Genomic DNA, 15,606 nt, shown 5'->3' with positions numbered 1-15,606 from the left:
TCAAGACTGTCAGCTGCCTGCAGTTGTCAGGAGGAGCAGCCCTCAGAAATCATTTTCTCACAGAAGAAAAGTTAAAGGAGCACAAATGGACGGTCGCTTTGTGCATGCAGGTGGCCAGCTACTATCCAGGGGGCATCAGGCTATGATTTTGATTTCCGTGCTGGGTGCATCAGCAGCTCTGGCTTGGGAGGTTTCATCTGGACAGAGTGGAATTGCTGCAGACATTTGTGGGTTTTGGTGAGCCGTAGATATTTGGGGACATTGTGTTGTTGTTGCAGAGCCCCACAATGAAGATCCAGGAGCACCCCACCATACCTGACACCAAACTGCAGCGGGCTCCAGATGCCGACGCCCAGCAGGAGAGCTTTGTCTCGGAAGTTCCCCAGCTGGACCTGACCGCATTGTGCGATGAGAAAAGCTGGGCAGGTAGGCTCGTCCGACACTTGGACGATTTAATCATGGAAGCGCATGTATAAATTAGCATAGATGAGAGGCATGGAAGTGCACCGATGTGTGGGAGAGAGTGACAGCTATGCTTGCAGAAGTAATTACGTTTCTAAACGACCGAAAATCCTTTCCCTGGCATAGCAATGTGTCATGTTAAGTGCTGCCGAGAGTAATTGCAGTCTGAGAAAGAAAATGTGCTTGCCCTTTATCATAGTGTCACCTTGCAGTCCCTTTTTATCTTTGTAATTCACCAGGAGTGCTGCTGTGTGTATGCGTTTTCTCTCTAGCTGTACCAAGCAGGGTCTTAAGGAACTCATAGGCATTTAGGGTTCCATCTCATTATAACCGATCGTCCCCCCACTACAACCAGCCATTGACCTCCTTCATTAAGTCTCCTTCCCGTTTTTCAGGGCTCTCTTGGTTTGCTTTGCTTCTGTGTTTGTTTTTATGGATAGACTTTTTTAAATGCAGGTGAGCAAACATAAGGGATTTGCTTATTAAAGAGAAGACTGAATAAAAGTGCTTCTTACTGAATGCTTGTAATACGGTATTTTGATTGGGTTTTCTAGAGATTTTAGTGAAAACACTAGAAATATACTTGTAAGGAAGAAGAGGGTACCATTGTGTCAAAGCTGTATTTCAGGAAGGGTGCTGGAACGGTTTCATCAAGCTGCTATTCCTTCACTATCCATGTGTCCACATCCAGACACATGTCAGTGTGTATCCAAAATAAGTGCCCATCTGCCTCTATGCAGCATGCGTTTGAAGGCTGCAGAGAGGGAGAAATCACGCTCCTGAGTTCAGAGCGGCAGCGTGCTTAACACAATGACTTAGCAGAGAATACGACTGTGAAAAAGCACTCTTCTTCAAAAGTGCCTGGATTTCCTTGTTTTCTCTCCTCCTCCCCTCCTTTTTTTTAACCAAAAGTGCTCATCATGGTAATGATCTTAAATGAGGGACCAAAAGATAATCTAAAAAGACCACAAGGTGAAAAATAGCAATTCCTGGCACCCAGGACTTAGTGAAGGGAAAACTGTTTTTTATTCTAGTTTTTCCTCTTTTCAGTCTAAGTTCCACGTTCCAGTTCTTCTCAAGTACTGAGATTTTCTCAGGTCTTCCCAGCTCGTGATAGATTCACTGTGGGTGGGAGGTGGGGGGGGTAGTGAAGGGTTTTTTTGTTTTTAATTTAATTATTACATTGCTGGTAGTGTTCTGTTGTTCTTCTTTTGTTTCATGTAGTTTGAAATGATCGAGTCTGTTTTTAACTCATACTTCATAAACATCACCTCCCCTCAAAACTCTAGCACCAGAGTAGGCGCTGCTCCCCAAATAAAAGGAAAAAGCAGGAGTCAAAACAAATACTGTGTTTGGGTTTCAGAAATATGGTCTCCTCAGAATGTATGAGCTAACATAAAGCTCTAGATAAAAGTAGGATTTTTGGTCAGAATTCAAATTAGCTCCATTATTTTGATGATTTAGTCAGCAAAGAGGAATGTAGATTCTACCTCTTCCTCCTAAAATTAACTGTTTGATTATTTTTATCTTATTTAATTATAAATCTGTAATCTTTCCCAAAACAGTTAAAAAGGCAATTATAAAGCTGAAAATTTTCTCCAGAGTGGTTCAAGTTAACTTACACTTTCCTTAAAACTATTTAATTATTTAGTATAAAGAACTTTCTTCCAGATAAGCAATAGTAACATGAGGGCACCGACATTTTGTTTTGTATTGGGAAGCTAAATGGAATAAAGAAAAACCTTATTGGGGAAAAATACATTTCAACAGATTTGTGAATGTAAATTGTGTTATCCATGTAATTTATGAAAAGACATGCTTTAACTTTTTTTTTTTTTACCAATTACTATACTTGTCATTGAACTTACATATCTTAAAAACCTACATAGATTCATTTCAAGGTTATTTTGATAATTTGTTTACTGCTTTCAGTGGCCATTTTTTATCATATATTTATTTTAAATTCCAAATTACATCATAGCAGTAACATAGCTATAAGTATAGTCACAATAAAGAAATTTTTGCATAAAGTGTAGTTAAGCAAGAGCAATACATCCAATCACTAAAATACCAATTTTTTATAGCTTCAGTGAGAAGCAAACAAAATGCTACTTCCCAGTAAGGAGTGAGTACACTTGGCACTAATCTAAACCGTGAATGTGAAATCAGTGCAACAAACGTGTCAACGGAAGTAGCAGCTCTCAGAACCATGCGAACCAACACTCACCTGTGAGACCCCCCCACCAGTCTCCAGGCCCTCCTTGGAGTGACCCCCGCTTTTTGGTTTGCTTGTTTGTTTTCTGTCCCCACATCATAATTCACACCCCTCATTCCTGTGATTGTAGAGTATCGTTGGGAGACAGGCTTACTGGGCTCCCGCTGGCTCTAGCCCCTGTGCTGTGCACTCCCGTGTGGAGTCGGTGTGCTCTCGTTTCTAGGGCGTATTGTACCAGGAAAACAAAAAGCGAAATGAAACTAATGACTAGACTCCATAGGCTACGTGGAGTGGAACCCTCTGCAAGTGAACGTAGGACCCGAGTCTAACCATGCTCGTTGGCAGATGACTAACACATGCTTACCCCGTCTGTAGCTCTGTGTTAGCGCACACTATTTGATCTGCCCACATATCATCATCGTCATCATCACCACCATCGTCACTATTGTTATTTCCACTCTCCAGAATAAAAAAAAAAAAAATCAAATGTACTATTCTTTAAAGCCCCTCAAAGTTGCATAATTGGAATGTTCCTAATCAAACAATTCATGTGGATTTGGGGGAATCCGTTTGTGGGAGAACTGAGACCTAAACAGTAAGCCACTCTGTTAGATTTGTCCTGGTCAAATTAATCTTAAAAGAACATTTTTTAGGCCCTAGCTGGGTAGCTCAGTTGGTTAGAGCATCATCCCGATACACCAAATTTGCAGGTTCAATCCCTGGTCACGGTACATACAAGTGTCAACCAATGAATGCATAAAGAAGTGGAACAACTCATCAGTGTTTTTTAGTGTTTCTTTCTCTCCCCTCCCCTCTCTCTCTTATATCAATGAATTTAAAAAGGAACATTTTTAAAGGGCATAAAACACTCCATATGTCTTATTCATCACTTACTGCTTATTGAAAGCAACTTTGGAACGAAAATCTTCTAAAAGAATGATAGAGAAGAAGCAAGGAATCTTGAAAATCTTCCAATTGAACTTTCCCATTATACAGATAAGAAAACTGAGACCAAAAGAGACAAAATGATGATTCAAGATAACAAAGTTTCCCAATTTCTCTCTGGATGCCTCTTTCTAAGCAATGTCAGTTAGGTATCCTGGCAGGCAGTGGATAATTAAGGTTAAGAGCCAGACTCATCCTGGGTTCAAATCCTGACTCCACTACTTAACCACCATTGTTAGTAAACATATCTTAGTTTTGGCCTCAATGTACCATCTTTAAATAGGTATACAATCAATAATAATAAATAATAGATATAGTGGTATCTACTAAGTAAGTTTGTTGCAAGGATTAAATGAACTAATATATGCAAAGTGCTCAGCACAGTGTGGACACATAGAAATCACTGTGTAAATGTTAGTTGATGGTATTACTGTGTTCCATAAATGTTTCCAAGTATAGTTCCAGGAAAAACATCCCAAGTTTGCCCTCTTGGAAACTAAAGCCCAATTCTACGTAATGACTATGGATGGCTCTGAGCATAGCCGTCAGTAATTACTAGGTCCCCCGTGGATTCACCAAGGACTAATTATGCCACTCTTTCTCTCTTTTCTCTCTCTCTCTCTGTCTCTCTCTGTCTCTCTCTCTCTCTCTCTCTGTCTCTCTGTCTCTGTCTCTCTCTCTGTCTCTGTCTCTCTCTCTTTCTCTCTCTTTCTCTCTCTTTCTCTCTCTTTCTCTTTCGTTCTTCCTTTCTTCCTTTCTTACTCTCTTCCCCACTCTGGATTAGGGAAGTGAGGACTGGTGACAGACTTGTCAGGGATGAGGAAGGGATGCAAGACAGGCAAGCAGAACAGAGAATGAGTAGTAACTGGTGAGGCAGCTCTATTTAAACATGCAGACGGATGGGTCAAAGTCAGTAAGTCTTCAGCCCTGTTCTGGTTCACACATTTATTAATTACTTAAATGAGGCTATTGCAGGCCTGCTAATTAAATTGGTAAATAGGGTCAATGCAGATATATGAAATTGAAGGGTTAAATTTGGATTGATAAAGTTGACAAATAAGGTTCCTTCTAACTCTGACAGTGTGCAAGACTATTTGAACAATTTAATAGGACTACCGATGTTCTAAGATTGGATTTGGAACACCAAAAACCACTGTTATGAAAGTGCTACCCCCAGTAAAGATCTCCCCATGCGGGCTGACATCTCTGTCTGTCTGGGATGTGCAGCAGCTTCTAGCACCTGAAACCCAGTAAGATGACGTTATGGCAAGTAGTGATGACTCTAAGTGACATGGAGTTGGAAATTAGATGTGGAAAACTTCAGTTCCCTTAACTCTGTGCAGATTTTGTAGAAATAAATCATCTCAGTAGCCAATTTTCTGTAGTAAAGTGAATGGGTCCAGCCAGCTGAGCAGACAGTAGCTGCGTCCTAGTGACTGCATCGGCTTAGTCACAGCTCTGTCCCCCTTTCTGCCGTGAATTCCCTCTATTTCCATGTGTGCTGCACTATCTGAACTGGAATTCCTCCAAAGCTGCTCTTTTTTATTACTTACGAAGCCGGCATACAGCCTTTACCTCTGTTATCTCTGACCTGCTGTGATGTCAGCTGACCCAGGTGGATTAATTTTTAATAGAGGGACGTGCCATACTTACATGCAGAGTTCTTTGTGCCCAGATACATGGCTAAAGTCAAAATCATTGCACCCAGGGAATTCTGGTCTAGATATGAAAACATGTTTATTCCATGTGGTTCTTTATAAGGAAAACACAATTTGAAGCCACAAATCTTTCCTGTTTTCTCTTGGAAAAATTTTCTTAGAATATCCTTGTCTGTTTGGTTTCTCTAAAATTACTGGTTAAAATATAAAATATTTCCCAAACCAGTAATTGGGAATTGTCAGTAAATACATCCTCACAACTGGCTGTCTCTGCAAGTGACGCAACGGGACGTAGCGTCGTGCACCACACTCTTCTTTTTGCTTCTTTCTCGTGTTTGTGTTTGAGTGCCAACTATCAAAACACAAGATAGCCTTACATTTTTAGATCATTTCAAAGTGCTTAGGTCAGAAACTGCACCTCTGTTCTACATGAAGAGTAATGATAAAACATACCTTTTTATTTTGTTAAGATTGAAGTACATAATGGATCCTTACTATGTGCTGTGAGAGAAAATGTCACCCATAAGCTAGAATTTCTTTAGCTGTCCATTTCACACACACCGCTGGTGGCACTAGGAAAGTCACACGCGTGATGATCTTGTCGGTGAAGTGGTCGGTGGAGAATGGAGCCACAGAACACAGCCGTGCTAACTGAAGGACTAAGATGTGAGGTCCCATGGGAGCTACAAAGCATCAAACAGGCATAATTACATCCCATGATTAATATTTTATAGTTAATTCAGAGTCACAGGATATCTTTTACAGGAGACGTGTTTGGTGAATGGTCACACACACTCATCTTGTAAACAGAGACGGCACAGTAGAAAACTTCAAAGATTAGTTGTGACATATCAAAGAGATACTCTGCTAGATTTGGACAATTTAAAGGGCTTCAGGATCTTAGCATTTTGAAATTAAGTTTTGCTGAGTAGAAATGTCAAACTAGCCAGCACACCCCCATGCCAATGTCAACACCAGACTTTGTTTGTTGCTGCCCACTGTCCCGATAAGCCACCCTGCCCTCCCCCCTGGCTGTTTTGCTCCTTTGCCCCTCTGAAGTGAGGTTATTACCTGCTGCATTTCTGTTCAAACCATCTTAACCCTTTCCCTGTCCTGGCTGCATTGACTTTAGTGCTCGTGTAAAATTACTGCTGTTTTATGAAACATCATGAAATAAAAGATGCAATCTGGTGCTTAATAGTTCCATTTACTGTAGCTTAACACTACATCTTTATCGTTTTTTTAGGGATTACTTTCTACTCTCCCTCTCCTCCCCTCCCTTCACCATCCATTTTTTACTCTTATGTTGGCAGTTCTGAGCTGCTCGTCTCTGAGCCCCGACACCGAGGAGTTGGCTGATAGCTTTATACGAACGATGGAACAACTCTTGCGTGTGCATCTCCAGTTGCAGCCAAATCAATGTACCAACATTTTCTCTGCCACTTTTTGAGACTCAGTAGGCAAGAGTCTGTCTTCAATGCTGCTTTCATTGTTTTCAAAATATTTATATTATCGTCTGTGTTCCCAGATAATTTGAGTCTCTTTTAATCTTGAGAACCTATGGACCTCATTCCACATGAGGTTAATTTTTTTTTCATTAATGTGCTTATCTCTCTTGCTGCACAGTGGGGTCTTCAAAAATTTCAGACAGTCATTCTTGTTATTGAAGCACCTGGCACATTCTAAATTAAAGCACTGTCCTAGAGTCAGGAGATGTAGTTTCTGGTCCCAGCCATTGTCATTGACTAGGTATTTGCTCTGGGTTTCAGTTTCCTTATCTGTAATCTGTTGGGCTGAATCAGTGGTTTTCAAAACTGGTTGCATTTAATATCACTGGTGCAGCTGTTAAAAGTGTGTGTGTGTGTGTGTGTGTGTGTGTGTGTGTGTGTTTCTGGGCCCTTATCTAAACACCCTGTGTGATTGGGCGGTGTGAGGACCTGTACAGCAGGAGCTGCTGATACGCCCTGTGGGGCTCTGATGTGCAGCCAGGTTGAACAATCCCTAGATTAGATGTTGTGTGCAGTTTCAACTGGCTCCAATGTTCTGTGATTATAGTATAATCTTTTTAAATAAAATACTGAGTAAGCACTTGTTGAAGATAATTTCGTAGATTTTATGAATGCTTTGATAGTTGAAGGAGCAACTGTTTCATGATTCAAACTGTGGGAATCTCAGAATTTAAAATCATGGCCAAATCCTAGTCTTTTTTTTTTATTGTTATTCAATTACAGTTGTATGGCTTTTCTCCCCATCCCTCCACCCCACCCCAGCTGAACCCACCTCCCTCCCCCACCTCCACCCTCCCCCCCATTTTGTCCATGTGTCCTTTATAGTAGTTCCTGCAATCCCCTCTTCCCACTGTCCCCACCCCACTCCCCCCTGGCCACTGCTAGACTGTTCCCAACCTCAATGTCTCTGGTTGTATTTTGTTTGCTTTTTTCTTCTATTGCAAATCCTAGTCTTGTGTAAATCACAGTAATCCACAAATGTATTGAAAACATAACTTCCTTTAATGTACAGAGTATTAGAAATGAAGTGCCCTACGTCATCTGAGATCTATCTTTAAAATGTTAGATACGATTTTTTTTAATAAGGAAAGGAATATATTGAAGTGGGTCTTGCAGTGAATAGAAATAAATATCACCCTGTTCTTCCCCAAAATCACAAATCAGGATTTTGTGCTCAGTATCTTTTTTTCTTAAGGGTTATCTAAGATAATTTATACAGATTTGTCCTTCGAAAGATGTTCTTCTTTTCTCTCTTTTTGACTAATTTACATATGCGTCTTACTTTAACTGTACTCTTGAGCAGCTTCTAAACTTTCAACTGCAAAGCGTGCATCTTAAACATGCTATTCCCGACACACTAAGCAGAAGCACACCAAACAGCCTGCTAAACCTCAACAGAAGGTGCAGACTCGCCACGACTAATGCGATGCCTTAGCTGGAGTTCTGTATGTTAAGGAATGGATAGCTGTGATGCTAAGTCTCTCCCTCCCTGACACATTGGCATTCCTTTTGCACAACGCCTTCAGGTGGACAGGTTCTTGTCAGTGATCAGCAGTGGGGAGTCGGAAGCCTACACTATTGGCACGCCTTCTCCAAGGCTATTCCTCAGGGCAGCCCAGCAAATTCTCTTTTGAAAGCAAGTGAGGATGGAGATAGAAGGTAGATGATGGCTGTCAGATAATTTGGAGATTCTGGTTGGGGCATAGTGTCCCTAGTCTGAATCTGAAAACTAAAATGAGAAGCCATTGTGGGCCTCCTAAATTCAGTGTCTCCTAATGCTTTCAGAAAACTTGGCAAACAATTGTGCTTTAAAGAACAGTGTTGACCTCTTACCCTCATTGTTTTCCAGAGCCCACGCCTGCTTTGTCCTCCCAGCAGCAGGAGAACATGGACTCTGACGAAGCGCGCCTCTCCCCACAGGCCGGGCGCCTCATTCGTCAGCTTCTGGATGAAGACAGCGACCCCATGCTCTCTCCTCGGTTCTATGCTTACGGGCAGAGTCGGCAGTACCTGGATGACACAGAAGTGCCTCCTTCTCCCCCAAATTCCCATTCTTTCATGAGGTGCGTTTCTTTTTGTTGCTGATAAGCATATCCATCATCTTTAGGATAGTATGGCTGATGGCCAGTAATTTTTCTTAATTAAGTTCTGAGTCTGTGATGGAACATATTTAAAGTTCTCCCTTGTAGGACACAGGCTCCATTGTAGTTTTTCAGTTGAACTGTGGCCCAACTGCAGTATCACCTGCTAAATTTCCATTAGCACCTCCTCTCCAAAGCTCTCTCAAATTTAACTTTGAAGTCAACAGCAGACATTTCAATCCTAACTTTCTAAATTATACATGTGAACTAGAGAAGATCAGACCCATTTAATAGCTGGGACAATAGCTGAAATCACGAAACCAATTAGTGGTCAGATTTCTTTTATCCAAGAGCATGGAGACCAATTGCACCCTCCCCTTCCATCCTCATCGCTTCCGCTGCCCCAGTGACTGCCTTCTGGGGAAGCTGATTCTAGCGTGTCCCTCACAGGCGACGGAGCTCCTCCCTGGGGTCCTACAATGACGAACACGAGGATCTGACACCTGCCCAGCTCACTCGAAGGATTCAGAGCCTTAAAAAGAAGATCCGAAAATTTGAAGACAGGTTTGAAGAAGAGAGGAAGTACAGAGTAAGTGCCTCCTCACAGGGTTGTCTTCGTCCCCTCCTCTCCCATATCAGCAGCTGAGAGAAGCAATCACGGTCAAGGGAGATTTCCAGGAGTCCCAAAGCGAAAAGGCAGTAAAATCTGAGTAGTGAGTGGTGATAAACCCCAAACTTCATATGTCAGCATTTTCCTAGAACAAGTGTATTCTTACAAATAAATTGAACACTTTACTGTGTGTTTTGTAAATATCAGTGAGCCAGAATGGGAAAAATCATTAAATGAGGTCTTTTGTTTGGCTAAACTTAATTCACCATTATCTTCTAAAATTTCATTAGTACTGACCTCATTCTACTCTCAGCTCTATCCTTAGTATTTCCTACAAGAATGGCAAAGAGGCCTTTTCCAAGGTGGTTCTGGTGTAAAATGTCATATACCCCTCTGCTTTGTATTTGGGTAGCCTGACAGCTTGAACCCTACAAATAATGGGAATGGGGCCATCCATGGACCTCATACAAGTCCGTGATCATAAAAAATCCAGCATTTTGCCTCTGAGGAATTCTTTAAAAACATCAAAAATAACCAGGTGGAAAGAAGGATAATGCAATTAAGTAGTGAAGTTTGTCCTCTTTGGTCATGGTTGATTTCTTATTCCAATAGGATTCAATGTTTCTTGCCTGTTTAAAACAAACTGAGCATCAGATGCTTCTTTTTCCTGCCCCAATTCCAAAAATATACCTTAGTTTTCCTTTTCTCAGCCCTCCCACAGCGACAAGGCCTCTAATCCGGAGGTTCTGAAATGGACGAATGACCTTGCCAAGTTCCGGAAACAACTGAAAGGTAGGTAAAGCTCTAGACCTGTGTCATGGTTTCCATAAAACTAGGCAGGTGCAGAGTCCTCGATCTCACCTCACGCCAGGTGCCACTGCAAAAATAGCCCAGACGAGACAGGCTCCTTAAGGCTGCCTCCCTACGCTCCGAGCATTCAGCAGGCGCCTCCTCTGTGTCTTCCGTGGTCCCCGTCACAGGGTAACCCAGATTAGCTAAGATGCAAATTCTGTAGCATTTTTTTATTTCCCTAAATTGCTAATATAAGGATGATGGTTTCAATTCAATACTCATTAAGTATCTGTTTAATCCAAGACCCTATTTCCTGTGGTATGAGAAGACACAGAGACACAAAGATGAATATGAAAAGGATTTGGTCCCTGTCCCTCAAAGAGTTTGCTGAATTTTAGGAGATAGTCATTTAAACAACTAAACTGAATACAAGTGGAAATAATTCCAAAATGAGGTACACAAGTCATACAGAAAAGGTTGGCCAGCAGTTGGGCACTAGACTGGCAAATAGCTTTAAACACTAAGAGAACAAGTGTAGGAACACGTCTGCCACATTCTGAACAGGTCGGCGTGGCTAAAGTACGGCTGTTTAATAACTAAAGCTTTCTCAGGAATGAGCATTAGGGAAACTGGCCAGATAATCCAGGAAGACATTATCATTTTCTTGGGTTTTATATAATAACCCAGGGATTTCAACTAATGTTATAATTAGACACTTGCTGAAAAATAAGAAAGACAGGGCTAAGTAGTTACTAACATCATAGAAAAACAATTTGGGTTCTGTAGATGTCAATTCTCATATATCTCCACCCCCAAATCTTTTTGACCAGAGTCCAAACTAAAGATATCTGAAGAGGACCTAACCCCCAGGATGCGGCAGCGAAGCAACACACTCCCCAAGAGTTTCGGTTCCCAACTTGAGAAAGAAGATGAGAGGAAACAAGAGGTGGTAGACAAAGCAATAAAGCCCAGCGTCGAAGCCACACTGGAGTCTATCCAGAGGAAGCTCCAGGAGAAGCGGGCAGAAACCAGCCGTCCTGAGGACATTAAGGTGTGGTGATTCGGCGAAAGCCCCTAGCTAACTGCTAGCCCCCAACCATTCCAGTTAACATGGTAGAAACATAAGACCTGCCACATGGACTCCAATGGGAATAGTGATGGAGTAGCACCTTTTAAAACCTCCCACACCCTCATCTCCCACACTGTTAGATGTCTAGAGACACTTCAGAGTGTTTTAACTGTAGCTACTTTGATTTGGGGCTTAAAATTAAAAGCAGCAAACTCCTGTACAGATTGCAGAGTGAACTTGTATAGCTTAATACACAGTTCGGTGACTGAGGTAGAAGAGTTATTGGGGGCATTTGAGGCAACTTGTTATTCAGCAAACCTTTGGGGCTGTGTAACCTGTAACTGTAGTTATCACTTGGGCCATTAAGTTAGGCCTCGTGTGTCCCACAGGCTTGCTCACCCCAGCATTCAGCATGCCTTTGCTGCTGCAAGAAAGTGGATGAGGACTCTGCTGTACTCTCTGTATGCCTAGCAAGGAGTCAGGAAGAGCTAATTCCTAAGTGAGCTTTGCATAGAGCTAGCCGGAGCTGTTGTGTGAGGGTTCTTTTTAATCTTACTTTTTTTGTTGTTGAACTAAAAAAACCCCAAGAAGTTGGAATGTTCACAAATGTTTCTCCCTTTCATTTCTGTCTCCTGTGTTTACACAGGACATGACCAAGGACCAGATTGCAAATGAGAAAGTGGCTCTGCAAAAAGCTCTACTGCATTACGAAAGCATTCATGGACGGCCAGTATGTGAATGTACTCAATTTTCTTTCTGATTGGAGTGGACCATCTGGCTTTAGAAATGGGTCTTCTGTGTCCAGGATTTTGCCAATAAGTTTCCCTGTTGCTTAGCAGATTATTATGTTTTCACTGAAACTAAGCTTTCTGAAGGCTAAACCTGTGATAAGAGTTTCACCACCTAATAGAAACTGAATCTGAGTTTCAAAGGAAAATTAGTTTAGAACTAAAATGTAGTCACTAGTGTCCTGCTTCAAGGGGAGAGTGCTGGTGGGGGTATAAATTGGGGCACAGAGCCCTACAGCCAGGAGACTCCCCTGTCCCTAGGTCTGCCTCCACAAGTAGACGCTGGCTCCAGGCATTCTCATCCCTAAAATAAATGTGCTGAACTAGAATAACCTGCCCTAGAACTCAGTCTGTCTGCAGCGCAGTCGCAACCAGTGTTTGTCCGTGGAGAAGTCCGGCTGCCGTCCAGAAACAAAAGCATGAGGAATCCAAAACATGGCTTTGCCTTTTCATAACAAGGAGCATTTGAGGCAGTTTGTTATTCAGCAAGTGTTTATTGAACGCTTGTTGTTAGTCTGGGGAAAAACAGTAGCATGTTAGGCTTCTCTCTTCCCTAAGGAACTTATAATCAAATATCCATGACAGTAACCTGTTCAGAACATGGTCAAGAACCCAATAAGACAAACTGTCAAGAGCAGGTATAAAGAGGCATGAAGTTTATGTTCACAGAAGGGTTTTTTATATTAAAAAAAAAGCCCATGCATTTCTTTTCCTATTTCAGCATAGCTATATAATGGTGATAGTATTTTCATCTAAAATAGGCTATTTTAAATAAAGAAGCTTCCAGAATAATGCACTAGGTCTGTGAAGGCAGGGATTCTGGGTTTTGTGAACCTAATCCTCAGCAAGTAGCATAAGACCTGACCCAGCCTATGCCCAATAAACTATCTGTAGCATGCCTCTTCCATGGTATTTTGGTTCTGAATTTATCAGGGTTAAGTTTAAAAAGGAAGAAGCGAGGGCTGATGATGATTGATTTTGCTGGCCTGTCTCTGCTATGGAAAAATACTGTTGCTTTGGGATATTGGTCATGTTTCAAGCCAAGGTTTTTTTTTTTTTTTCCAAACCAAGTTTTGTTTTGGATTTTTAAAGGCATTGAACCAAATAGTGAATGCACTGGAACTCACATATATTGTGAAACTGTGTCCTTCTGTACTGGAGTTTTCAGAACTTATAGAGTTCAGACTGAGCTTCTCTAACAGTAGGCTCAGAGCCTTTAAGTATCTCCTCATGGACACAGCCACCAGACAGTCCCAAGGTGAAGGAGACGGGACTTGTGTGTTTTCCTCATTTTCATTGTATGGATTCACATTGTGACATTGATAGACTCCTTCAAAGACTTCCTTGCCTGAGGCCCCAAGATCTCAGCTTTGTTCTAGACTTAACCTTAAGCCAGTTCAGGGAGTTTCGGCCATGGTATTTGCTGCTCTGAGTTGGGCACAGACTCTCATTCTGCCTGGACTGTGGCAACATGTGCGCGCGAAGATCAGCAGACCTAGATGCAGAACCCAGCCCTACCGAGACTAGCCCTGTGACTTTGCGCTGCTTAGGCAGCTCATCAGGGCCTCCGGGCTTTGCCTGTATAAAAGGTGTCTGTTACAGGTTGTCCTGGATTCTAAGCGACATTACAGACACACACGTTTGTCTGTAGTGTGTCTGACACTGAGGAAGTTGGGCATAGTGGCTTTGCTGGGAGCAGAGGGAATTGCCACATAAATGATAGTTGTTACTTCTATTACAATTACATGTTCTGCTCACTGTGGCCTATTTCTTAAATGATTGAATCGGGAGAAAGAATACACATTTTTAGCAGTCTTATAATTAGGAATATGAAATATTAGTTTTTGGCCCTGTCTTTTTATTATCCCTTCATTCAGCATTCTTTCTAGTGAAGGAAGAACACCTTTTTGGGTCAGATTCTAGCATCTCATGGGTCAGGGAACAAATGCTCTGGGAAGTTTGAATGTCATTTATTCCTGGTCCCAGGTCAGGCTCTCTGCCTCTCTCTGGAACATGATGCTCTAGCCTCAGAAAAAGCAGAGTCCATTTGATATCTGGCCAGTCTAACAATCTGAGAACGTTTCATTCTCAGATCTGTGGTGTTGCCATGGACCCTGGACTGTAAATAACATTTGGGTAACACTCTTCTTAAAAGAAAAATGCATGTACTTCCAGCACTAAACTATCATTCCAAACCTCAGGTTTTTTAGAGAAACAGGTGCTTGTAGTTCATGAATTTTTGCTGAGTCTGCAGGTTCTGATTTAAAAGGACACTAACTCCAAATCACAAGCCAAAACAATTCTTTGCCAGTTCTGTACATTTTTTTTTAAGAAGGCTGTTTGATTTAATGGGGCACTGTACTGACAGACTGATATTTATCAAAAAAAAAACCCCAAAACACTCATTTACACACTGACACATATTCCCTACTAATTATTATTAAAGTGTGTCCTTTCCAACATGTAAGGGCCTCATCAGAAGACGCCGTCACGGAGGCCAGCGCAGCAGCTGGCTGCAGCCCCTGTGTTGCCTTCTCACAGGCCACTGCTGGGTGGCCGTGTAGGGGAGAGAACCAGTTGCTTGCTCAGAGCTTCTGGGTTGTCTTTTCCTCATTGGTATATTTTAATCTTATATTTTAAAACCTTGGGAATTAACATGATACTAAACATACCATGTTCAAATTTAAATGCAAACTCGAAAGCCATGCATACACACTCTCCTCTGGTTAACTGCTGTTTTGGGTTATCTGGTCTTTGCATGGTCAGCCTACTGTCCTAAGCTGCTAATGAAGAGGAGAGAGTTGGTCTTCCAAACTATGGGCCAGGAATACAACAGCTGTAAGAATCTATCTTATTGTCTTCTCTGGCCAGCAGTTTTATGACTCAGAAGCACCCATCCACTCTTTCAAAGGCCTATTCTTAGTGAGTAGCAGAATCCCTGACGACTGATGGCTCGAGAGTAAGAGTACCAGCCTCCAGACAGTTTTCCCACGGATCAGCCTGCATCAGCCCACCCTTTTGTGACGGCTGAGCCAAGGCCCTGCTTTGTTTATGTAACTATTGGTTAGCCTTTGGCTCTGCTCGGAGATCCAGCACTGACAACTGCAGATGGGAGAAACCTGTATTAACTTGTAGTATGAACAACACTTTGGCTTCAGGTATATATTTTGAAAATAATTCTGGTATAATTTCAAGTAGTATTGATACTCTCCACATCTCAAGGGTAAAGATCTTTGATATTTTTGGTGTTGGGATACTTTTATCAAAGGCCACCATTAACTCTACTGGAGTCACGATGAGTTTCAGCTCTCCGTAGCTAAAAACTGAATTAGGTCATTTGCAGGTGATTAGTTCCTGTGGGTCATTAAAACATAAGCAATTCACAGATCATTTAAATGTCACTGTCTTGAGCCAAAGAATTCAGCCAGTGACCCTCCTCATCTACTCCACCTAGAAATTTTGTGTTTTTAAACAAAAA

General features: G+C 41.8%; 1 protein-coding gene across 6 annotated transcripts in view; it reads left to right on the top strand.

The window, feature by feature from the left end:
* The window catches only part of FAM13A (family with sequence similarity 13 member A), a 278,405-nt gene that overhangs the window by 247,892 nt on the left and 14,907 nt on the right, over positions 1–15,606 (top strand). For all 6 annotated transcript variants that reach the window (XM_053922889.2, XM_071221261.1, XM_053922887.2 and 3 more), the window contains 6 exons: positions 279–426; positions 8,638–8,851; positions 9,320–9,458; positions 10,190–10,271; positions 11,102–11,322; positions 11,987–12,070. In XM_053922889.2, the coding sequence (XP_053778864.1) occupies positions 279–426; positions 8,638–8,851; positions 9,320–9,458; positions 10,190–10,271; positions 11,102–11,322; positions 11,987–12,070 (888 nt within the window). The remainder of the gene's footprint in view (positions 1–278; positions 427–8,637; positions 8,852–9,319; positions 9,459–10,189; positions 10,272–11,101; positions 11,323–11,986; positions 12,071–15,606) is intronic.

The sequence above is a fragment of the Desmodus rotundus genome, chromosome 4, assembly GCF_022682495.2.
Source record: "Desmodus rotundus isolate HL8 chromosome 4, HLdesRot8A.1, whole genome shotgun sequence".
Taxonomy (NCBI): domain Eukaryota; kingdom Metazoa; phylum Chordata; class Mammalia; order Chiroptera; family Phyllostomidae; genus Desmodus; species Desmodus rotundus.
This window is presented reverse-complemented; position numbering and strand designations above follow the sequence as displayed.